We start from the raw sequence: 25,854 nt of genomic DNA, 5'->3' as shown, positions 1-25,854 counted from the left end.
CCTCAAGGATCATCAAGTCCAACCGTAAACCCAACACCACCTCACCCATTTTAACCCCACCACCTCTCCAGCGGTGGGAGAGCTGTCAGCAGAAGCAAATGCCCTGGCAACTACTCGAACATCTTTTCGTGTTAATTCACCCAGCACAAATGATGGTTAGAGGCAGGAGATGGCTGCTGTTGGGTGACCGGTGGGTCTGGGCTGTTCTTACAGGTGTCACGGTCTTGTTGGACCAGCCATGGAGACTAGGATGGGTCCTTCATGTTGGACCAGCCATGGAGGGTCCTTCCTTCATGTCCTGGGGTTGCATATGGACAGAGCCATCAGGGTCTGCTCTGCACTGGTGCTTTGGACCAAGAGCATCCATAGGGGTGATGCCGGGTGCAGGGTGTTGCTGTGTGACTTGATACATTCAGGGCAGTTCCCAAAAGCGTGGCTCTGACCCGCTGCAAAGCCACAGAACAGGCTGGCTCTATCAGATTTGGGCTTTTTTTTTTTTTTAAAAAAAAAAGAAGTCAGATTTGGGCTTTTAAAATTTTCTGCTGAAATGGAAGATTTTCCTGAAAAAAAGCAAACAAACCACAAACCCCTCCGTGATGGGCTGATTGTCAAAGGACCTTTTTTTTTTTTTCTCTCAACCCTTGAGACTGCACAATAAAATATTTTATTGGCGCCCATTGGTGTTGTACAGTAAAAGAAACCACCTAAAAACCATCACCGGGAGATTTCAGTTTTTTTCTCCCTGGAAGGGTTTTGAGAAGGTGGAATTAGATTCACCTTTCCTCATCCTCCACTCGCATGGTCAGAAACCCATAAACCAACTGTCCAGCTGGTGACAACTGGTGACACTGTGGAAAACAAATGAGGTGCTTCCTTCTCCAACGCCTCCTGTGGACCTAATCTTCAGTCTGTCTCTAGGTAAAGGTGGTCAGCCATGGGGAGTGAAGCCAGAGTGCGCCTTCAGCTTGTCCAGACCAAACTCTTATACATCGCAGGCCATTAACATATACCAAACTATCACTAAGATAATTTTAATAGAATACTAAATGACACTTTTCCATTAAAGAAACCTTATTTTTCTACTAATGGACACTGGAGCACTTGATATTTTCTCTCTCCATGACTAGATCTTGCTGAGGAGGTGAAGGTAACCCACTTAGGAGACTCACCAGGCTTCACGTGTCTTTCTTTCCATCCAGGGAAAGCTACAGATGTGGGTGGACCTGTTTCCAAAATCTCTGGGTCAGCCTGGCCCCCCTTTCAACATCACGCCACGCAAAGCCAAGAGGTGACTTGTTTCTCATTTCTTACTCGTTGGGGTGCTGATTCCAGCACCTTCCATCTGCGAGGGGAGAGGAGAGGGGTTGGAGATGTCCGATGGGGAGGGGTTCACCTGCCCAGCTGAGGATCATCTGTGTGGGCTTGTCTTCAGAGAAAGATGATTCACATCTTAGCTCCTCCAGCTCACTAGCTGAGCAGCATGGCCAGGCTCTCCAGGTGGGCTCTAGACCAAGATTTTCACCCTTTCACGCTGCTTTTGTTCATGGTGACCATCCAGGTTCTTCTTGCGCTGCATCATCTGGAACACCAAGGATGTCATCCTCGATGACCTCAGCATCACCGGCGAGAAGATGAGTGACATCTATGTCAAAGGGTAAGCCACCCAGCTCCTGCCTCCTCCAGGTGCCGCAGCCCAAAGGCGCAAGAGCAGCAGTGAAGGGGTTAACCTGGCCCTTGCATCCACATTGCTGTGGTAGACATGGACCCCCACTGGGATGGAGGGGCCGTTCACACCTCTCCAGCTAGGATGGATCCAGCTTCTTGGCAGCTTCACGATGTCCATTTTTTCTTGACATCTCTGACAGCTCGATGCTTACGTGCCAATATTTACATTTCGAGAGATAAGATGTGGGGAAGAGAGAGGTGCACGTAGTCTACGTTTCCACTGCCGCCTCCTTCCCAGCTCCCTCCCGGGACAGCTGCGGGCTTGTTCCATGTACATAGGTTGGCTTGTTTGCATAGCTGCTTTTTTTTGGAATTCCCTTTTTTTTCCTTGAAACACACAAAAATGTGGCAACCAGCAGTAACTCCTCTGGCACATTCCCTTCCCTGCCTGCCTCCGGTTAAGTTTTATCTTGTGTAAAATGGTGCAATCCCAGCCAAGGGACTTACTTATTTTGTGCGTTCTTTGGATTTATGGGCAGGAAGAGGTAGGATTTTGAAACAGACTGTAAATCCCCTTTTTACAATCCCAATTTTCCTCCTGTAAATCCAGAATGCACGCTGCTTACCTGGTATTCGCATCAAGTGCATTGTTATCAGCTCCAGCTAAGCTGCTCTGGGCACTTTGGGGCTCTGAAATAGTCGTGCTTGTGGGGTGTTATGGGGAAAGTGAAAGCATCCAGTGCTTGCTGATAGCCCTCTCCTGCCTTTTAGCATCCCCAATGACCAAGTGAATCTCACAGGGCTGTAAATGAATTAAAAATATTGCTCGGCGTCCTCACCTTCTTCCCCCAAATGGCTGCAACGTTCGCATCTCTGAATAATCCTGTTTGGAGGGAAGGCAATAGTCCTTCTTGTGCTTAAGCATCAGTCCTACAGACAGGGGCTCCTGTGGGCAAAGTGACCTTTGCCCCATGGTGTGGTGCTGCTTTGGTGGGGACCGTTCCTTCCATCCGCCGCTGCCTCCTGAGCTGGGGCTGGAGCCTACCTTAGGGTGAACTCAATGGATAAGGAGCTTCTACCTGTGGCTGGATCACAGGGTGGTTTGGGTTGGAAGGGACCTTCAAGCCCATCCAGTTCCACCCCCTGCCATGGGCAGGGACACCTCCCACTAGCCCAGGTTGCCCAAAGCCTCATCCAGCCTGGCCTTGAACCCCTCCAGGGATGGGGCATCCACAGCTTCTCTGGAACCCAACACTGAACCAGGTCACATGGGAGGTAGGAGGTTCTCACTCATCGTCTTGCAAGTTTTTCAAGATATTTTCAAGGTAGAACCAGTACTGCTTTGAGCCAATTGGATTAGAAGTTTCCGTAGTCCCCTTCTAACCAAGCACCACTACTAAGATTTGTGAAATATTATGGGGCATCTTTAAAACTCATCTGCGTCCCCTTTTGTGTTCCCAAGTGAAAGGATGGCCTGGGTCCTCCAAGATCTTACGCTCATGCTGAGCAAAGAGGGAGGTGCGTAAGTTTTGAGAACGAAGTCGACTCTTAAGAACCTAAAATTGCCTCTGGATATCACAGATACCTTGAGTGGCATGGATTCAAAAAATACCAGATGAACTGACAGACTGAAAAACCCTCCAGGCCTGTTAAGTACAACAACATTATTTATATCTCAGGAAATCTCTGACCTGCAAATCATTGGAGTCTGGAGAGGCGTGCTGGAAAGGTCTCAGGAGATGTTTGCCCTAATCCCTTGGACATCTGCTGTTGGCCCTGGTCAGAGGCAGGATACTGGGCAAGACGAGCCTTTTTTTGGTCACCGCAGCCATTCCTACGTTATGTTTTTCATTCTGGGGCACTGTGACTTGAATGCTTTTGATTTCTGCATCTCCTTCCTGCAGTGGAGAGGATGCAGCAAATCTGCAAGAAAAAAAAAAAAACCCAAGACATGCCAAAGAGGCATCCAAAGCAAACCATGGATTTGTCCTTTTGTTTGCCTGCAAGGAGAGGGCGCTCACACTGTGTCCATCCCTACCAAGCTTTGGGGGATGTGGATAAACACACGGGCTTGCCATTTGTATCCTATCAGAGCAAATCAAGTAATCCAGCCACAGTTTCAGTACTAGCGTAACCTCAGTTCCCATTGCCACCAAGCCCTCGCTGTCCACGGAGCACATGTGCGTATGATGTGTACTGTAGGATGAACTTGAGTAGACCTCCCTTTCCTGTCTCCCACAACGCACTTGGGGTGGGTCATGTGCTCCTCTCCAGCACTGGAGAAGAGGGAATCTTTTGTATAGCTGGGCAAAAAAATCCGTATTTTCAGTTTAAGTGAAAAACAATCAAACGGGATAATTGTTTTCATTAGAGGTTCCTTCTGAATCTTCTGGCTTTCCTCCAGAAAGGCTCTAAATACACAAATGGATGTGTTCTATTGTTTTGTTTTGTTTCGTTGATTGCTGAAGACTGAAAAATCTTGTGACAGAATGAAAACCCGACAGTTGCAAAACTCACAGCTGGAAAAAAATAGTTGTTACGGAAAGTTTTGAGTTTGCCCCTCGACTGGTTGCAGAGTGACCAGAGCAAGCTCCTGCAGACCAGGAGGAGAACTGTGCTGCGAGGACCTGGGAGCGGCTGGGGACCACCCTGGCCACAGCAGGGTCTGGCCACTCTGGGATTTCCCTGGGGAAGAACTTCTTGGCCATTTAGGACTTTGAAATCATAATCTTTGAAAAACTGACAGAGACTAGAGGGGAAAAAATGTCCCCTTGAGTGTGGTTGCCTCATCAACAGGACTGGTATCAGGCTCATGCCAAGGTCCGTTTGCTGGAGTGTCTGCAAAGGGGAAGGAGCGCTCACCAAGACAGGTTAGAAGGTGACACATGCTCAGGGATGGGTAAGTGACAACTTTGAACCAGAGCTTAGGATGGTGCTGAGTCTTTAAAACATCCATAAAACTCAAGCTGGTTGCAGAGCTTCTCAAGCTGCTACCTCCAGCACTGGCTCATCTCCCAGCACTGCAGGGACTGTTGCATTCCCTCTCAAGTCTCCAGGCTATCCCTACAGATAGCAGCCCAAGGCGTCCACAGGGATGAGAGACATTTTATTACCTGCTCACAGCCTCTGTGATGTTGAGTGAACTCCAAAATCCTTGGTGAGTTTCTAGTTTTTCATGCAATATGTTTGCATTTTGCAGCTGGCTGGTTGGCCATGAGGAGAACAAGCAGAAGACAGATGTGCACTACAGGTCTATGGGAGGAGAGGGCAACTTCAACTGGAGATTCATCTTCCCCTTCGACTATCTCCCTGCTGAGCAAATGTGTTACATTGCAAAAAAGGTGAGCGTTCCTGGACAGGTGTTTCTACCTTCTCACAGGAATTCTGGGGTGATATGTGCTGCATGGTCCAAAAGCTGCACAACTGCAGCACAAATGGAGCTATGCCAGGCTCGGTCTTACCATTGTGTTGGTTGGAACACAAAGCTGTGAACAGGTGGGGAAAATGGTTTAAAAAAAAAAATCCACATTTTGAATACGACATTTGTGGGGTCAGAGTTAGAGGTGGCTTTGTATAAAGAGTCTGGAGAGACTGACCCCCCCAGGAAAGACTCCTCTGGACTGGAGGAAGATGAATATTGGTACAACAGTGTCAAAGTACTCGCCAAGTTGCATGGGTCTTCCAAGTTGCCTACTCAACGACAGAGTTACTCCAAAGATAGAGATAGCATTGGCCCGGGGATGGTTTGGTGTGCACCTCTGGTCTCCAGCATGGCATACCGGGTGTCGTGCTGTTCAGTAACTTCATGGAAGGGCTAAAGAGCGGTGAAAGCAGGAGCTGCCTCCCAGTGCCTGAAGGGGTAAGCAGGAGGGTCATGTAGGGGAACGTGGATTGGGATGTGCCATTGAGGCAGAGATGGGAGAGAAAATCTTTGGTTTGGGATTCAGGGTAGAGATGCTCTTGATCTAACAGGAGAACTGGTTTCTCATCTGGGGAGTCAGCAGTGGGTGTGATTTTAGTCCCCTCATTCCTACATCTGTAGCTGGCAGTTGCTCCTGGTGTTCCTCAGATAAGTTAACACACTGTGATGCTCAGATGTGGACTGGGAGTTGCATGGAGGGAAGGAAACAGGGAAGGGGTTGGGGTGCATACATGGAAAACCGCTGGTGAAGGTTGGGCTGGCTCTCAAGGAACAATTTAAGGGAGATCTATTCACTTAAATCTCATGTGAAAGAGTGGTCAGACATTGGAACAGGCTGCCCAGGGGAGGGGGGGAACAGGCTGTCCAGGGAAGTGGTGGAGTCACCATCCCTGGAGGGGGTCAAGAAACGTGTAGATGTGGTGCTTGGGGGCATGGTTTAGTGGGTTGGGTGGGGTTGGGTTGGCAGTTGGACTTGATGATCCTTGAGGTCTTTTCCAACCTTAATGGTTCTATGATTCTATGATTCTATGCTCATCATCTGGAGATGAGGAGGAGCATTGTTGGGTCTGTGTGGACAGCAGGGTCAGCCCCTGCTTTTGAGACTCGGTCCTGTTTTGCGGCACCTCCCTGAAAGCTCAAACCCCTTCAGCCACCCAACCTTGAGTCTTCATCCCTGCTCCCTGCCTGAAAGCTGTGAACTCAACCTCGGTGCTCGTTGAATACGGGGTGCCCAAAGACAGTGGGACCATCGACATCCACAAATCTCACCTGGGACCCCCATCCCGGTTTGTTTTGTGGGGCCAGCGGGGTCCCAGCATGGTCTGGGTTGGAACTGGTGCTTTGGCGGGGAAGATGCTGAGCACATTCCCCATCCCTCAAGCCAGATGATCTCCACGAGGAGGCCGAGCTTCAAAATGAATCGCTGGATAGTTAAAGTGATTGACAGGATCATAGCTGTGCCCATTTCACGCTTCATGTTAAACAAATCAAAAGTACAGTGTGTACTACATTCAATTATCCCCCTTTGAAAAAGCAAAGACCCCCCTATAAACCGTTTAAGAAAATACATCCCACTGTGCTGATATTGATTCTCCTCCGACCACATGTCTGCCAACACTGTATCAGAAAATAAACAGCTTGTAAAACCTCTCTGTAAAGGAAAAAATAATGAATGAAAAGCCATGCTTTGCATTTGTGGGACACATTCCGCTCTGGCGATTTTTGATCTCGCCATGTGCTGTTTGAACTCCAGGTTCATTACTGCTGCTGTAAAAGCCCATGCACCGAACTTTAAACGCAGGCGATGGAAAGTGGAATTTAAATCAAAACGGTCAGATGGCAAATTCAGAGCTGCTAAAAGCCACCTGTGCCCAACCTTGCTGGTGTCGGCCCTCCGAGAGCTTTTCATCTGCTCTCCTTTGTTTGCTCCTCTTGCCTCCTCGCAGGCTGGAGCTCCCTTTGGCGTTATTGCAGGATGAACCTCAGGAATGGGTCACCCCAACCCAGATGGCAAATATTCTTCCAAAAGAATGTTTTCCCCTGGGCAGCAGGGTCTCCACGGTGTTTGGTTGTCATCTGCAGGTCTGGGGGGAGTTGGGAGCCTGCAAACCCCCGAAAAACCCAGGTGCCATGTGGTGGAACCGGACCCTGGAGCCTTGGGATGGCCACCAGTAGCCAGGATAGTTTAATCCTTGCCACAGCACTGGAAGTTTTGGGAACTTCAATTCCAAAGCTTGAAGGTGCTGGGGTTGCTTGGGGTTTGAAGGCTTCGGTCTTCCCACGGGGCACCTCAAGGGAAAGCAGGAGCCTGTAAATCCTGCAAGCATCGATTCGACGTACAGATTCAAGTGTAGGGTCCTATTCCTGCTTTTCGAAACATGTTAACCATTTCAGAATGTATTTTCACCTGTATCTTCTCTTACTGCACTACAGTTTTAAAGATTTTGATTCTTCCTCTGAAAAAGGAATTTACCCCATTCTGAATTTTAAAAAAATCGCCACGAAAAAGGCAGTTAATCTTTGGGACAGTTCTTCTGAAAATATATAAATGCATGTTTCTTTAACATCCTCTCTCAGCATTTTTTCAGAATTTCCTTCTTCTGTTCTCACTTCTTTTTGTGCCATCTTTCTCTAGCAACCACAGACAAGTCAAGCCATGTTGTTGGCATGGCCACAGCACACTTGCAACTTGCCGAGTCCTGCAAGAAGATGATTTTTTAGATTGCAAATCCCACAGTCCTTTTGGTGGAAGGGGCAATACCCAACGCATGTTGGAGTGCTGTTATTTTGTGGGGGGGCGGGGCTAGGGCAGAAAGGTAGATTCAGTGCCCGGACATGCTTGCATGGAATTGTGTCTTGACTTCCATAGGGGAGGAGCAGGTGGGTCCGGGTCATAGAATCCTAGAATCATAGAATGGTTTGGGTTGGAAGGGAACTTAGAGGTCATCTAGCACCCCATCAGAGGTCCTGGATGAGTACGATGCCCTGCTGCCATCCAACAAACGAAGAGCAGATGTCTGCAGGGCTTAAACTTTCGATTAGGTCTAAGCCTGGCAGGTCTTGGCTCTTGCAGACAATGTCATCAGATGATCATGGTACAACCAGAGTCTATCAGGAGCAATGCCGAGGTAGGCTGGATGTGGATCACATTTCACTGGGCATCCAGTCAGAGAGCGCTCAGCTCCCGTGTCTGACGAGTGCTGCAGAGGTGGAAAAATGCATGAAATCAATTTTGGAATGTTCAGCTTACAGTGCCAGCTACAGCGGTGGCTGAATGTAGCTGCCAATTCTGAATTCTAGAAGTCCTCTAGGGCAGAAAAAGCTTGACGTTGAATGTCTAAGCAAATGTCATCTGCATAAATGAACACTCAGGGTAGAATTTCAAGAGCATCTCAATATACAAGTTAAAAAACATTGGTGCTTGAGTGGACCTGGCAATAAACCACTAGGTTGGCACTTCCAAGACCTTGCTGGTTGGTTCATGTATCATCTAAAAAGTGGTGCATAAAAGACATTCCAGGAGAGGAACACAGTGAGTCTGGGAGCATTGTTGGCAGTTTCAAATCTGGGTCATGCCATGTCATTGGCAGAAACCCGACCAAGGAACATAGCTGTTGTCTTCAGACTTGTTCTGCTACTAGACTTTGGGGTTAGCTGTCAACAAGAAAATTAAGTATTGATGCCAGAACACAAAATATTCCATTTTGCAAAGACAAAGAGAGCCACTGGAAGAAGAAACTTCTTCTTCTGTAGAAGCAATTGCAAGCAACTGTCTGGTTTATTCGGTGGGAAGGTTGGGGCAGCTGTGGTGAGGCTCTTCTTCATCTGGTTTATTCCACTTTGTGGTCTCAATGAAAGGGGCCCATCCAAGATTTAAGCAGATTAATTGCAACCTACCTGGGCACAAACACACACTGACTTTGCGTTGGAGGCCTTTGGACATCTCGCATCTGGCAGCGATGGGTGCGTGCAGCTCGCATGGCTGGAAGTAGTGGTCCTGTAGGATAATCCCAGGAATAATTCTGTCGCTGTGAGATATCAGTCATGGTTGCACGTATGTCTTTGGATAATTCAGGCACTGTTTGCAGCTAAAGACTCCAAGTTTTCTGGCTCTGGCATGGAATATAACAACAAACCTGGTATTTGGAAGGGAGTTTTCTCTACCTGATCAGCTGGTGGCATCCCAGAAGTCATAGCTGAGGTAGGTCTTCAGGAGCAATATGAGAAAAAAGGAAGGTTTGGGGTCTTGAACCTAGAGAGCAAATTGCAAAGGCATTTGAGGGAAAAGCAGGGCAGAAGGGGCTGTAACTCCCAGCGTGTTTTGTTCCACTGCTGAGTGCAGCTGAGAATAAATTCCCCCCTCCCTGGCGCTGAGGCTTTCCCAGCTCCATCTGGTTTCATCGATTATGGTTGCTTTGCCTGCAAATCCATCCTGACATCCTCCTGGTCCTGGCAGCTCCCACCTGTGAGGGGCCAGCCCCTCACCTGGGGCGGATCTGCGCCAGTTGGGAGCCAGGAGCCAGCGCTGGGGTGCACAGGGACGTCCCCGTTGCAATCGATTTTGCACGGGGGAGGATGGAGCGGTGCAGTGACGGCTCACGGTGTGATGCTCTGAGTCAACCGAGACACGGTGGGCAGCCCGGGCTCTGTGTAGTGGTCAGACAGGGCGAGGACTTACCCTGGGTGTAAGTGTGTGGTCTCTTCATTGTTTAATTTTTATGAAAAAAAAGGTGTGTGAGGATTCTGCAACCGAGTCCGTTTCATCCCCTTGTTCTGTTACATTCGCTGCTGGGTCTCCAGGGTGTACCAAGGGATATCCGTGCTCTGGCTGGCTTTAGGTCAAAATTTTGAGTATCAAGCACTGATTTTTGTTAAAAGCAGTTAGTATTTTATTAGATTGAAATTTTCATTCCTATTTGGTATCAGAAAGCTTTTAAAAAAAAAAGGCTATTTCCTTTTCATTTTGGATTTTTTCCTCTCCTGTTTCCTTGTCCTTTATCGTGTCCTTCCCTGTTTTTCTTGGTGACATCAGAAAGCAAAACACAAAATGTTATTTTCTTTCCACATTTAGCCAAAATGCAGCATTTTGAATAGGTTCCAAGCACATATTTTTTTCAGAGGATGACAGAGTTAGACAAGGCGGGTGTATATGATGTATTTTAATGGGACTGCAGCGAGAAGATGCGATGACGCAAGTCTTCTGGAATAGGACAGGGTCAGCAGCCGCAGCCTGGGATGCACCAGCAGCCTCTGAGACATTTTAACACAATTTACTGTTCTGAATTTTGCTTTCTGATGGATATATGGAGAGGGATGAGCAAAGCATGGCTGTGTCGAGAACTGAAGGTGCTGGTCACAAACTGGCCAGGATGGGCACCCCAAGGCTTGGAGCTCCTTAAATGGCAGAGGGATGGCTCCATGTCCCTGGAAAAGCCTGATAAACTCTGACAGAGGCTGAGAAAATAGCATTGCAGTGAGTTCAGGGACCAAAATACGAGTATGTGCCCCAAAGGAAGTGGTGGAGTGCTGTAGATGTGGTGCTTCGGGACATGGTTTAGTGAGTTGGGTGGTTGTTGGGTTGACTTGATGATCCTTGAGGTCTTCTCCAACCTTAATGATTCTGTGATTCTATGATTCTAAGGCAAACATTATGACAATTTCACATTTATGGTGTGATGATGCCTGGAGCCTTCCTCCAGGCATTGGCAAGGCTGTGCCCAACATGCAGCAGATGCTGCGTGCTTGGGATGTTGCCCAGCTGCAGTCCTGATTGGGGAAGGATGCAGAAACTCAAGTGCCATGAGACCTGCGATGCAATTGTCAGAGTTGGCAATGGCAGGGAGATCCAAGAGGTGAGTTAGTCCTGTAAAAGTGCAATCATGAGCACTGTCAGCTGTCTGCTTATTACGGATGGATGAAATGTCCCAATGGGATGAGGTTCAGATTCTCAGCACCTTGAAGGATGACCCTACAGGACAGCTTGTCCTGCCTCCTGCAGGAGAAGAGGCTTTTCTTGGCTGACCTCCGGGGGGATCTCCTGTGTGGCCAGGGCTTCCCAGTCGCTGTGAGATGAGGGACCTGACGCTCTCCCACATACACGTGCTGAAATGAGCCGGGCTCGCTTGGGTGCGAACACGCCAGAGCCTGCCTGAAATAGCGGGGTTGCTCCTGACTTTGTATTCCGTAGCACATAAGTGACCCAGAAGAAATGCAGCCCTGTCAACACTTTCCTAGTGATACGAGCTTATTTTTTTCCCCCTGCCTCCCCTGCTGCATTATTCATGACCGTAAAATATTCACCAGCCTCCCCTCTCCCCCGACGCTGCAGAACGAACCCCAAAACAATAATTCAAGCCCGCTTCCTACCCGTGTCTTGCGAAAAGGCTAGGAAATAAATTTCTTGCCGTGGGTTGTTTTCATAGCGAACCTTCGGAGCGAGATTTTAATCATGGAGGCAAATTTCACACTGCCTTGAAATGGTCCCATAAACTCAGCTCAGCATCAAATTCCTCCTTCCCCAGCCTGCCCTTCCAGCTCTGCCATGTCCCCGGCTTCGTGGGGCTCCGAGGAGGAGAGCTTCACCACCAGCCAAACCACATTTACAGCGTTTTTCCACAAGAAAGGCCAAAGCTGTAGGGATTGCGCTGGCGTTGTACGAGCTCCACATTGCCACCGGGAAAGGGGCGAATCCTGCCTGAGTCATCCTTCACCGGGCAGGGAGTCCCCGGCATTGATCCTGGGGTTAGAATTGGTGCTGGGGGGACAGGGGAATGAAGCGAGCATCTGCTTGGCCACGGTATGGGTTCTGGTTTTTTTGAGTGTGGGCAAGTCTTTGGGAATTGCAATGGGAAGGAGGGAAGGTGGAACCCCAAAGTCCTGCAGGTTTTTCAGCAGTTGCGTGGCCAGTCCTGGGGGACACTTCTCCAGTTGTGTTTTATTGTGTGGGAGATGACCAGAAGCACCCACTGACTCTGAGCTGGGTCCAAGGTGTTCTCCTCCTGTCCCTGCAGCAGCTCGGGGACTGAGGCAGTAATTTGGGTCTTACAACAGCCTGCTCCTTTTCCTGGTTCCTCCTCTTTCCCCATCAGGGCACTCATGGGATTGGATCTTCCAGCTGGCAGTACCATCACCTCTCCTCTCTTTCAGAGGTGCTGCTCAGGTGTGAGGTGTTGCTTATGTTCAACTTTAGGGGGATGATGGGGTGGTGCAAGGAGAAGGTCCAACATGGACCTCGAAACCGTGGCTTGGAGAGGTGCATCAACCCAGGCAGCAGCGTAGCGATGCTCTTGGAGCATGGGCGCATCTGACAAATGCAGATGTATTGACATCAGCCTCTGAGTCAGGGACATGTTTTATCGCCGGAGAGGAAGAGGAACCTGTAGGACATGTTTCATCTTCTCCCCAGCCGAACGTAGATGAGGGTGCCCCAGCAAGGGGCAATGGGAAGGAGCCCATGGTGTCTCACTGTGGTGCCCACCACATGAGTCATAGAATCGCAGGATGGTTTGGGTTGGAAGGGACCTTCAAGACCATCCAGTCCCACCCCCTGCCATGGGCAGGGACACCTCCCACTAGCCCAGGTTGCCCAAAGCCTCATCCAGCCTGGCCTTGAACCCCTCCAGGGATGGGGCATCCACAGCTTCTCTGGGCAACCTGGGCCACTGCCTCACCACCCGCACAGGCAAGAATTTCCTTCTAATATCTAGTCTAAATCTTCCCTCTTCCAGTTTAATGGTCTTCCTCCATCTTGCAGACCCCAGATGAACCTTCCCAACCCATGGTGAGGTCATCTGGCCACCTTCTTTAGGTGTGGGTACATGGCTCCTAGGGGCTTTCTCCTCTGCATGACTAACAACCCTTCTGCAGTGCAGGACCCAACCAATATATGGGAAAGAGGAGAGTCACCATAAGTTTTTCCCTTTTTAGCAGTTTTAATTTAAAATGACTTACTAGCTGGGAAAACATGCCCCCCGCCCTTGGCTAAACATACATTTTAATACATTGCAATGAGCAGAGGGGGAGAGATGGAAGTTTCCATTGGCTTTATTTTATTTTTCTAGATTATGAAATATTTAAAATGCATAAATAAAATGCTCCATTGCAAAAATGCTGGTGTGTTTTTCCAAAGCAGGGAGCTAAATTGAAATATAACCGTGCAGGGTGATGTCTTAAAGTGAAACCAGTTTCAATGGGATTTAAATGCCTACACTCTCCCTGTGTGAATATTTATGTTCTTATGGAGTGTGACACGTTCTTTTTTCCCCCCCTCTTTTTTTTTTAATATTGCACGATATAATGAATCAGAGTCTTGTAGCCACCGCAGTGAATTTATGGTGCTATGTATGTGTCATGAATAATGCTGAAGTTTCCTGGTTTTAATTAAATCTGTTCCATTTATGACACTGCCATGTTGCGAGAGCATGGTAGGAGGCATTGCCCACCGGATGCACCTCGGAGCCTGCGCCATTGGTGGACACCGGTTGTGACTCTGCCTCCTCTTTGCAAGCCTTGGCTGGAGCCAGAAATAACAAGAGCTTGGCCTTTCGTCCATCTCTGTCTCTCTCCTTCTGTCCTAACCCTTCTTAGTCCTGACTTTCAGGCATCTTGTGGCATCCCAAATATTCCAGGTTGGAACCACATAAATAGCAAATTTTGTGGCGTGGGCACATAGATGATAAAGATGGGACCGCAAGCTCATTGTCACAGTGATGGAATTCAACCCCTCCTTGTTAGAGAAGTCTGTTCTCCAGAAAGCAGAGATCCCTGCCTCACCCTCTTGCTGAGCATCCTGTACAGATGCTGTCTCCCAGGAAGTGGCTGTTCCTTGTTTCTGTGGCCAGGGTGCAGAACCGATGGATGATAGCTCCTGCACTGTGCAAGGGTTTGGGAAATGATGATAAATCTCAGGGGATGCTCACGGTGTAATTTCCATTCCAGGTGCTTTGCAAATAGGCTTCTGGGATGGCTGCAAAACCTTTTCACTGGTTGTCAACACAGCTTTATTGGCAGGGAATAGACAAAATATTGACAAAATAATAGAAATGAGAAGGGCAGAAAGACAGTGACAAATCTCCCATGATAAGGGCTGAAATCAGGTGTCACAGTGTCACCTCTTGCTTGGTTGCACAGGGAGCCAGGCTCTGGTCCTCATGGCTGGTTGGTGCTCTGAATCTCTCCTTTCTTGAACTTGGATGCAGTGATAGGTATGGCAAGCACGTTATGCAGCTTGGCAGCTGCCTGGTGTAACATTAGCACCAGATTTACTGGGATACCATGTCCAAGTCTGGCATTCACCCAGCCTGAGAATGAAAACGTGGGAGATGTGCAGGAAAGATGAACAAAGCCATGTGAGAAGTGAGGAACCCACCAGGCAGTGAACTGTGTCTTGCCAATCTCTACATATTCATATTCATAGAATCATAGAATCACAGAATGGTTTGGGTTGGAAGGGACCTTCAAGATCATCCAGTTCCCCCCCCCTGCCATGGGCAGGGACACCTCCCACTAGCCCAGGTTGCCCAAAGCCTCATCCAGCCTGGCCTTGAACCCCTCCAGGGATGGGGCATCCACAGCTTCTCTGGGCACCCTGGGCCACTGCCTCACCACCTGCACAGGGAAAAATTTCCAGTAGATAAGGAGGCACATGTTACCTATGGATGGAAGAGATATTTGCTGGTCTGGAGCTGACCAGCTGAACCCAAAGTGCTTGTGACAGATCAGGCAGCAGATGGGAGAAGTGGTGGGTCCAGCCTTGCGCAGGGCTTTGGCTGCTGGAAGAGCTGGGGAGAGATGGGCAGAAGGGGAAGGGATGTGTTGGGGTTGTTATTCCCATGTTTTTTCCATTCATTAAGAGGAAGGTGAAGTTTGGCAGCACTGGCACTCAACACTTGTTGCTGTCTTCTTGGAGAGTCATCGTCATCTAAATCACGTGAATGTGACCCTGCCACTCCAAAAGATCCTTTTTGCAACCTCATGGTGCCTGTTCGCTAAAATATTGTCACTAAATTAATGCACAAATTGACACCGACCCAACTTCCAGCAGCATCTTGGCTTTCCCACTGAGCATCCTCGTCCCAGGGCTGGCCGGTTTCCAGGGCAGAACTGGAGCAGGACACACCGTGAGCGTTATGCTGCAGGACTGCTGCTGCTGTGAGATGAGAGTGGCCAGGCTCTGCCCACTTCTACTAATGAGCATTTTATTTTTCCTTGGTTTCTTTTCCGGTGTGATTTTAGGAGCACTTCTGGAGCTTGGACAAGACAGAAAACAAGATTCCACCGCAGCTGATTTTCCAGATCTGGGACAATGACAAGTTCTCTTTTGATGACTATTTGGGTAAGTCAGGAGAGATTTTTGTCTCCATTCCTACTGGAAAAAAAATTACTGAATCCTTTGAGGATGTGAAGGAAGTGTAACAAGACCAGTTGAAGCCACTGAAGAGCGTTCAGTGTCAGCATAAGCTCAGGTCTGATGATAAGTGATTTGTATTCGGCAGATTTCCAGTCTCAGCCTGCAGCAGCCTGTTCCTGGGCTGACATCATGTTGAGAGCATCATCAAACCCAACAGGTCCCAATTCTCCGTGACTCAGCCGAGTCCGTGCTGAAATGTGAGGGCTAATGGGGGTATTTGAGCTGAGACCACCCGGCAGGATCGCTGACCTGCCTTGCCTTACCTGGGATATTCAGACATGAACAAAACTCAATCCAACACATGCCTTTTTCAGTGCTAGCCTCATTCATCGTCTTCAGAAGCCTAGGTTTAGGCCAAGAAAAAAATGAAACAAAAGCCTCTCATAAGGAAGGATAGCAGCACCGTGCAGCAGAGTATCTGTGCAGGAGCTAGAGGCTCCAGCATGATGAGATTTTGGGTGTATCTTGTTCTGCATTTCTTTCAGCCACTAAAAAAAATTTGAACATCAAAAGCTTCACTAAGAAGGTATGTGATCAAGATCCTTTTCAATCCTGTCTTTGATTAATTACGTAGGCTGAGTGTCGAAATAACCTCTCCAAGGTGTGTTTTCCAGTTCTGGCTCTGCACATCACGAGCTTTTGACTGCCAATTTTCTTTCTTTTTTTTTTTTCTTTTTTTTTTACAAATTCCAACAAACAAAAGTAGTCTTTGGCTTTTGTAAAGCACTTTTCATCAAAGATGTTTCACAACAAATCCAATCTGTGCTGTCATTGTCATTGGTTGCAAGAAACCGTGGCACAGAAAAGCTGCAAATACAAGGGTAAAACGGAACGTGAGTCATCCAGAGCTGTGTAGAAAGCTGCCGTCCCTCCACTGAGCCACGGGACCAGACCCTGTGTATGTTTGTGGCTGTTCCCAACCATAAAGTAAATCAGTGTAGCCATGTCAATTAAATACAGGCACTTCCAACTAACACTTGGAGAACTGAGCTCAGATTTCCTAAATGTTAGAGAAATGTGCTAATTACTGAGTCACTCTGACTGAGACGGAAGCTATCAATTTTGTGGGATATCCTTCATATTTAGTCTGCTGCAATCGCTGACTTGGCTGGGGCAATAAAACAGCCTCTTTGGAGATCTATGAGCCTCCTGCCCAGTGCTCTTGTATTGACTGGGCTTTGGGTGTGTACAATTTGAGTTTCACCTAAATCTCTTAGTCTTCAATAAAAATCTTAGCCTGCCTGTTTGGCTTCAGTGCAAATCATCCAATGTTAGAGCTGCCTAAGTGTTGTGGTTTTACACAACCCTGGCTGGCAGCCAAAACCCAACAGCGACTTGCTCACCCTCCCCGATCCTGGGGATGGGGGAGATAATTAAAGGGTTAAAGGGAAAAGAGACTCATGGGTTGAGATAAGAACAATTTAATAAATAAACTACATTAAAATTGAAAATAATGATAATTATAATATATACAAATATACAAATGAGTGACACACAGTGACACTGCTCACCACCCAATGACCAAGGCTCAGCCCGTTCCTGGACAACAATCCTGGAGCAGGGAGTGTCTCAAAACCACAATCCCGGAATGGAGAGAAGAGCCTGAGTGTCCGAGGGACACTCAGCTGATGGAGGGAGGGAGAAGACACTGGGAGAGGGACCACCCAAAGCGAGATGACCCGGAAAGAGAGAGTACTTCTGGGCAGAACCTCGTCTGTATCCTGGCCATGACGTGCATGGTATGGAACAGACCATTGACCAGTTTGGGTCTCAGTCCTAAACCTGAGGTCGAATCCTGGGCTGGTCACTGGGGCTGTGCTCCCTCCCAGCTCCTCCTGCCCCTGCAGACACGGGCACAGCAGAGAAGCTGGAAAGTCCTTGACTGTCCTGGCAGGGTAAGAGTCCATGTCTTAAGGACCTGTTCCACTGAGATGTGTTCCCAGTAACGTTCCTCCTTGCAGGCTCCATTCAGATGGATCTCAACAGGATGCCCAAACCTGCCAAGACCGCTGAGAAGTGCTCCTTGGAGCTAGTAGATGAGACCTTGTCTTCGAGTCACTTTGTGTCACTCTTTGAGCAGAAAACCGTCAAGGGATGGTGGCCCTGTGTTGCTGAGCAGGATCAGAAGAAGATCCTGGCGGTAAGATGAGCTCTTCATGTCTTCTTTTGGGAACTCGGAGCATTGAGGAGGGGTGTGGCTGGGCCAAGCACGTGCAGGATGCCATGGTCAGGGCAAGAATGGTAGTCTTGGGCTGCAAATTTTACAAAGTGGACCAGGTTTTGTTAGCTGGATGTTTTCCAGGATTTGTCCAGCACCGTGTAAATGCCTCAGGAGAAATTATTTGGTCTGTGGGATTTTTGCTGTGGTTTTTGGAACATGCCACCTAATTTGACTCTGTATCATATCTATTCTCAATGATATGGTGTGGTGACAAGCACCAGGGAAAGGTTTCAGCCATCAGACTGATAGATTCAAATGTCAGTGTCTAGGCTCCTGTGCAAATTTCTGGCAAGTGCTCAACACAGGTAAGGGAGTCCAGTGAATTAAGTCATTCCACAAAAGACCCCTGAGTCTGTTGCCTAACCTTAGGTGTCAGTGAGATCTGAGATGTTCTGGAGTATCTGCTGAGAACATCGTAGTGGGCAGGCGAGGGATCCGTATGAAATCCACTCTTACCGAGCTCCTCATGGTCCTTGGTGGTGGTTGGGTTGTGCTCAAAGTACTTTTTCTTTCCCCAGTTAAGTATTTTGCATCATACATTCATTTCTCACCTATATTTTTTTTTTTTTGGTTTTGTTTTGTTTCATTTAGTGTAGTTTTGTTTGTTACATAAACTTTGCTATAAGTTTGTTTTTGTTTAACCCCCACAGGGCAAATTGGAGATGACTTTGGAAATTGTGGCAGAGCAGGAGCATGAAGAGCGGCCAGCTGGCGTGGGTCGGGATGAGCCAAACATGAATCCCAAGCTGGAGGACCCCAAGTAAGAGCATTTTGAATGGAAAAGTCACCGCTGGGGCACAGAGTTCTTGAGGAGCAAATTGATATTCTGGGTTCCCAGTTTGAGGGCTGCTGTCTGCAATGGGCTTGCTCCAGTGTAGGGTCTGGTTTTGAATGGCTGATGCTCAGACTGACCCCGGGTGGCTGGGAGGCTGGTCTGGGCTGCCAAGGGGGGCGTTTGACATCGCCTGCCCCGAGGGATGGGGATCCGGGAGGGTGAAACTACAGTGAAACTACAGTGAAACTCAGGAGTTTCACTAGTTGTGAAAAAGTTGTGATAGGACAAGGGGGAATGGTTTGAAGGTAAAAGAGGGGAGATTGAGCTGAGATATTGGGAAGAAATGTTTCCCTGTGCGGGGGGTGAGGCAGTGGCCCAGGTTGCCCAGAGAAGCTGTGGATGCCCCATCCCTGGAGGGGTTCAAGGCCAGGCTGGATGAGGCTTTGGGCAACCTGGGCTGGTGGGAGGTGTCCCTGCCCATGGCAGGGAGGTGGAACTAGGTCATCTTGAAGGTCCCTTCCAACCCAAACCATTGTGTGACTCTGTGATTCTAAGTGACCTCAACTTTGTTTGGCTCCAGGCGCCCGGAGACCTCCTTCCTGTGGTTCACCTCCCCGTACAAGACCCTGAAGTACATCCTGTGGCGGCGGTACAAGTGGGTGGTTATCCTGGCCATTGTCCTCCTCATTTTGCTGCTCTTCTTGGGAATCTTCATCTACGCCTTCCCGGTATGATGGGTGCAGGAGAGGACAGAGGGGATAACCAAGGTCTTAGAGTGGGTGACCAAGGTCTTGGAGGGGGTGACCAAGGTCTTAGAGGAGGTGACCAAGGTCTTGGAGAGGGTGAAGGTCATGGAGGGGATGACCAAGGTCTTGGAGGGGGTGACCAAGGTTGTGGAGGGGGTGACCAAAGTCTTGGAGGGGGTGACCAAGGTCTTAGGTGTTCTTCCAGGTCTCTTTGGCCAACCAACCTCTGTGCTGGTGGAGATGGTCCCAGTGCAAGTCCCATGCTGGTCCCTGGGGAACAACCTGGGGGACCACGGTGGGTCAAAAAAAAAGTCTGTGTTTCTGGTCACTGCGAGGTGCTTAATGTCTTTGTGCGCATTTTTTAAATTTACGTCTAATGACATGGAGGTTAATTAGTTGTTTTCAAAGAGGTTTGAGCACCTGATGTCGGAGGTGTTGCAGGGTTGGTGGGAAAATCCCTGAGAAGCATACAGCCTAATTAGCAACGCAGCCTAATTAGCAACGCAGCCTAATAGCAACACAGCCATTTTACAGGGCTGAGCGGTGGCAAAAACCACATCGGTCTGTAATTGTTTAAAGATGCAGGAGAGTTTACAGGCGTCTGGGCAGCCCTGTCTTGTTATCAAGGCTTGGAGCATGTTATACCCATGTAATGTCTGAAACCAAGGGGAGCGTTTTCACCTCATTAATCAGGAGAGTGGCTTTTTCTTCCCTGACCGTCAGATCCACTGGCAAAGCAAAATAAATAAATAATGGAGCCCTGGCCTTCCAGTTTGGCTTGGGATGGGTTTTTGTATCCTCCTCTGTTTCGACAGAACTGGAATAATTCATGCTGGCTCTCAAATGCCATTTCCCCTCCTCCCAGACTGATAAGAAAAATGACCCGCCTCTTGCTTTCCAGCACTTAACAAATTCTGCTCCTTGTATAGGATTTTATTATTTTTTTTTTAAATAAAAGAACTCATTGGGGTAATTTATAACTCCATGCGAGAGAACGTGGCTGCCTTTTGCAGATGGCTTTGTGTGCTTGCAACGTGCAACCGAAAAGCGAGGTGTGGAATTTCTCCTTGCCGTCGTAATGGCTTTCAGATGACTTGAAGTCGTGCACACTCAGTTGTTCCTGTCGAGGAAAAAAAAAAGCCAAGGGGATGGGATTAGATCATGGCTCTCCCCATCCCTCTATCCCCATATCCATGGGAAGGGGCTGGGACACTTCTCCTGCTGGAGAAACGATTCCAAAGGTGCTAAGAAGTACGAAGGAGGAAATAATTGCGTGAGTGCTAGTTTCTGCTGCGTTGCCTCCTCCCTGCCCTGTCCTTGGAGCCATTCCTGGAGAATCCCCTTTGGGTCACGTAGCAGAAACTGAGCCTTTTCCACTGAGAAGAACTCCGTGTTTCCCTAAAGATGCGAGTGGCTTTGCGTTCGTTCCAGCGGTATCATAGAAAAACAACGTGGAGAGGAGAAAAAAATTCACAAACTATAAATATTGATTTCCACTTGTTATTACTTGTGGATTTTTCCCTGTTTCCTGGCTAAATATTGTCATATTTAATTTCATTTTGGTCAGGTCAATTTTTAGTCATATTTTGAAAAAGCGAGACCATGTTTCATGGAATTTCTCGGGTTTTATGTATTTGGCCGGCGTCCCCTAGATTTTTGAGGTTCCTGGTTCTGTATCTTCCGGGGGATTTCATTCCTTGCCTGGTTCATTAGGCACTAAATTTGGCAATGGCGCTGCTGGTGGTTTGCTCTGAAGGATGCCCCTGGCATCCTGACCTTTGGCAGGGCTCCCCATCACATCCCTGATGAAATGCGTGGAAAACCAATCCCTCCATTCTTCTGCTCTGGTTAGTGTACCAGCAGCACCATCAGCTCCCATTTAAAATAGGGACCTTACTGCATTCAGTGCTGTATTTGTAATTTTGCCACTGCATGGGCACTTGTGAGGTCCCACGCTGCAGGTGGAGGGTTTTGTGGGTGTCCTGTCCCCCTCATCCAGGGCAAAGGGGTGGGTGGTGGGAGGAAACCTCAAGGGAATCTTGTTAGGGCACATGGACCATCAGTCTGGGCAGGCACAGGGATACAGGATGCTAAGGTGCATCCAGAGGTGGAGTTACTGTTTTCCTGCTCTGTCTCCCTTTTTGCCATGGACTTGCATGGCCCCAGCGTTCTGCTGGTTGGGACCTGCACTGGGACCTCCAGCGTCCTCCCAGTCTGGGCTGTGCAGCAGCTGGTCCTGGGCTCAGCAGGAGCCTTGGGACCTGCCTGCAGCCTGAGTGTCCCTGCCTGCACCGAGTGTCCCTGCCTGCACCCTGCATGTCCCTGCCTGCACCTTGAATGCCCTGCACAGGTCACCCTCCGTCCCAGACAGACAGGAATCTCACCCAAAACCAAACCCAGGGCATTTTCGTTGGCTCTTGGTATAAAAATAGGATTTATTTTTTTTTAAAAAAATTATTCCTATTGCCCATATAGTGCTGAAATGTTCCAACCGCAGTCCTGGCTTTGTGGTCAGGGTAGCTGGAAAGTGAGAGCAAATGTCACATTGGAAAGCCGAGTGCTTCCACCCAGAGCAGCGAAGGGCTGTCTGTGGTTCCCAAGAGTAGTGGCCAAAAATCAGTGTTCCCCAAAAGCTCAGGATTTTTAGTGAAAACGAAGAAGCTGATGTCTTGGTCTCGTTCAGAATACCCATCATGAGATACTTTACACCCCAAGGAAGTATTTTGCCTGTTGAGGGGAGAAACAAAATATTCTGCAAAATCTACTATACAAATATTCTGCAAAATCTAATATTCAAATATTCTGCAAAATCGAATATGCAAATATTCTGCAAAATATATGTGCCTTTAGAGCTCCTTCATGGAGTCAGAAACCTTTGGAGATGTGGTGCCTTCGTGCTACCCTCATCCTTAGGACACGGAGTACGTGTGATGGATCACGGGATGGAAAAAAGATCTTCCCGTTCCTCCTCTCGGCTCCTCTTCAAAGTCTCTTTCCCAGGAGAACTTTCCAGGGAATGTGCCGTGGTGGGACCTGGGGTCCCTGGAAGGACCAGGGGGAGACCTGCAGAAGTGGGGAGGGGTCTGGGGGTGCTTTGGGATGAGGAGGACGGGGCTCAGCAGGACCAGTGGGGAGCTGGGAGTACTGCAGAACAGGAAATTTAGGCAGAGGTCCATAAGAGATCAGTCATCGTTAGCACAACTGTTTACAGAGCAGCTTGTTTTACTGGGTGAGGGGCCATTTCCAACAGAAAATCCTTTTGGTTTCGGGTGGAAAACTGCACGGTGTTGCAAATTGCCATTAAAAAATGTTGTCTAGTTGTATGAAAATGGGGAAAAAATGTTGACAATCTGATATTCTGAGGTTCTTAATTTTTTTTTTTCTTACTTGGGCTCTTCCACCCACTCTTAGTGTCTGATTACTGGCTGGTTTGCCTTCGCTTTCCTTGCAGGGTGGTTGGCATTATGGTCTGTACGAGCTGGGACTCCGGGAGCGGCGTTCCTGGGATATTTCCTATACAATTTCCTTAGACGGTCCTTAGATTTAACTTGACATCAGAGGACTCCTTTAAACAACAGACAAAAATATAATGAGATCCAGTAGCTGGATGTTGAAGTGGGGGGAACCAATCCAGTGGAAATAGGATGCTCATTTTTGACATGAAGGGCAATTAACCATTCGAAGAATTTGCCAAAGGTCGTGGTGAATTCATCACTGCTGGAGGCTTGAATGTCTACAAGATATGCTCCAGTTCCACCCCGTGCTCCTGTCCAGCCGTGCTCATTTACAGCTTTTTGGAAAGGTCCAGTGACTTTGATGGACTTTCCATCCAACATTGCCATAGCGAAGAGCATCGCCTATGGTTGAGTGAAAGGCTTGGGCTAGACGCGAGGTCAAGGTTATAAAAGCCCAGCCTGGGCTGTTGCATCCATATCGCGTAGGGAACACCATGGTGAAGTTATCTCCCCGGAGCGGTGATTATCGTAAAGATTTGAGTGGCCACCACCATAGAAAAATGTATCGCTGCTTCCAGCTGGCCTCTGCTCCGCTTCGCAGCACCGTGCAAATGTTTACTACCTCTGAAAGCTCTGTTTGTGTTCTGCAAGCCCGGCGTTGCTTCCATTGCCATTAATTCTAATTACGGCTGGCTTTCTGCGCTGATTGATAATCCTGCTTGGCTTTCAGCACTTCGTTAATACGGATTCAGAGCTGGACAGAAAAACTCGCTACCCTCCAGAATGCAACTGGTCGAATCCCAAAAAAATAGGAGCCTTTTGGAGGAGAGGCTCCAAAAGACAAATGGATGGGTAATTAATTCGAAGGTTATATGTCACTGGAGGCTTTTCTAATGACTTCTGGTACGCTGCCCTCACTTTGCTTACGTGATTTATGGCATTATTAGAAATCCTCAATTGGCAAACAGCCTCGTGATTTGCTCCACGTAATTTATCAGGATGCCTTTGGTCAGACTTTACTTCTGGTTTTTTTTGTTCCTTTATTTTCCCCCTGATCTTCCAAAGATCTCACTGGTAACCAGCATTATGCTTTGTTTCCAAAGTTGTGTTGGTTTTTTTTTGTATTTTTTTTTTTTAAAGTGACAGAGTGACAGAACATCCTGTACCAATTAAATACAATATGCTCGGGAGGGACTTCCAAACTGGCGAGTATGCGGTCGCCGGGCTTTGAATCAGAGCTACTTTAAATAGAACTCTTTCCAAATGACCTAAGCATGCATCTTTGTCTGGATTTTCCTTGTGGGCTTGATAAGCAGCCTTCACACAGCTTATTCTTCCTCGCAGCGCTGTCATCTTCTTTCAAGGAAGGAATTGCGCGTCTAATGGGATAAAATAGCGTGACACCTCATTTTCCGTGGCAGCCCCATAATTCACCGTGCAGTAACAGGGACGGTAGAGGTCCCAGCAAACAGGCACAGGAAGGTCTTGCCTGGGGTGCCTGCTCTTGGGAGGAAAAACCCACACCAAGGGCTGATGCTGAGACAGATGGCGGAGGCGTTAGGGATTAAAAAAAAATAAATAAATCAGCAATAGGTTTGCCTTTTTTGGTTGCCTTTGGTAGATTCTTTGGAGATAGTCCATGGACTTGCAGGCGAGGTTTGTACTAAAAGACTAAACCAGGATGGGGCAGGGCTTGAGAACCATCCTCTTGGTATTCAGACCGGCTCTGTTCAAGGTCAGGTTGGATGAGGCTTTGAGCAACCTGGGCTAGGGGGAGGTTGGCATGGGGGGCCTGGAACAAGGTGGTCTTTAAGGTCCCTTCCAACCCAACCCATTCTGTGAGTCTATGGTTGCTGGGCGTGGGTTTTGGCCAGTGGAAAGCAGTGCTTTCCAGAAAACACCATGGCCCAGCTTTGGGAATGCTGAGGTGTCGTGGGTAAGGACCGAGCAGCAAGTCACCGCGTGCCACGTGGTCGCTCCTTTCCCCCTCCCAGTAAGATGGGGGAAAGGATAAAAAAAAAAAGGTGGAACCTCATGAGTTGAGGTAACGACAGATTTTAATAATACAACACAAGAAAAAGAGAAGATAATAAACAGGATTATAGAATGAACACAATGGAAAGACCTCAAAACCCCCCACAAAACCCCCCACCGCATCAGCATGGTATCGAACATCCCTTTGGCTATGCCCACCCCCCAGCTTGTGTGAAAATTAACCCTGTCCCAGCTGAACCCAGGACAGGAGGTCACCAGTTTTGGGGGGATCGTGGGGAGAAGGAGCCGTAAGAATGTGAGGTCAGGGCTTGGGCAGTGAGTGGAGCCCCAGGGTTTGGAGGGGAGCAGCAGAAAGGGAGCAGAGGGGAAGGGGCAGGGGGATGCAGAGGCTGTGGGGGGCTGGAGCAACCTAGCAAAGAGCTGGATGTGTCTCCTCACCTGCAAGAAAGACATGTGGGCATGGGTTGGTGCTGCTGGGGAGGTGCCAAAATTTTTACAAGGTGGAAATTAATCATAAAAATTGGTGGAAGGAGCAATCAAAGTCCAGGAGTGACTCCTGGTGCTCGCTGCTTGGTGTTGGTGACCAGTAGCCCCTACTGGGAGAAGGCAAGACCTGTTTTCCCACATGTTCTGAGCTTTCTAACATCCTCGTTAGTGGGAATGTGTTTTTTCTTGTTTGTTTCTGCAGGCTGGGGCTGGGAGCTTGGCCATGACGCCTGCCCCAGATGCAGCCCTGTCTGCAGTTCTGCGCCATGCCCCAAAAATCCTTTAACCCCCCCGTGGCACCCTGCTGTACCTGCTTCCCATCAGCTTCTCTTGCCCTTGTTTTTCCGTCCCTCTAGAACTACGCTGCTATGAAACTGGTGAAACCTTTCAGCTGAAGCTGTGCTGGGAAACGCCTGAAAGGTCCGGTGCCTGCCTGGGGATTTGGGAAAGAACTTGTGGCTCTGCTCTGGATCACACCAGCAGGTGGAGATGGAGAAGGACCAGCCTCTCTCCGACCCTAGGCTGCTGCCAAAACCAAGATACAACTCACCCTGATGCCGTATGCAGAATCCCACCTACAGCACTGACCTCAGAAGCAGCATGTAAAAAAAACCTGTTCTGAAATTTTTCCTATTTTACTTCTTTGTCTTTTTTTTTTGTTTGTTTGTTTTTTCTTTTCTTT

At 48.4% G+C, this 25,854-nt stretch overlaps 1 protein-coding gene across 1 annotated transcript in view; it reads left to right on the top strand.

The window, feature by feature from the left end:
- The window catches only part of LOC104468853 (dysferlin-like), a gene marked incomplete at its 5' end in the record, with an annotated part of 55,641 nt that extends 30,074 nt beyond the window's left edge, over positions 1-25,567 (top strand). Inside the window, 8 exons of the mRNA XM_010083121.1 lie at positions 1,200-1,288; positions 1,559-1,654; positions 4,865-5,006; positions 15,320-15,419; positions 17,456-17,634; positions 18,366-18,475; positions 19,071-19,218; positions 25,529-25,567. Coding sequence (XP_010081423.1) covers positions 1,200-1,288; positions 1,559-1,654; positions 4,865-5,006; positions 15,320-15,419; positions 17,456-17,634; positions 18,366-18,475; positions 19,071-19,218; positions 25,529-25,567 — 903 coding nt within the window. The remainder of the gene's footprint in view (positions 1-1,199; positions 1,289-1,558; positions 1,655-4,864; positions 5,007-15,319; positions 15,420-17,455; positions 17,635-18,365; positions 18,476-19,070; positions 19,219-25,528) is intronic.
- Between the last annotated feature and the right edge of the window lie 287 nt (positions 25,568-25,854).

This window comes from Pterocles gutturalis, unplaced genomic scaffold, assembly GCF_000699245.1.
Source record: "Pterocles gutturalis isolate BGI_N339 unplaced genomic scaffold, ASM69924v1 scaffold15960, whole genome shotgun sequence".
Classification (NCBI taxonomy): Eukaryota; Metazoa; Chordata; class Aves; order Pterocliformes; family Pteroclidae; genus Pterocles; species Pterocles gutturalis.
The sequence above is the reverse complement of the archived record's forward strand: the minus strand, read 5'-3'. Positions and strand labels throughout refer to the sequence as shown.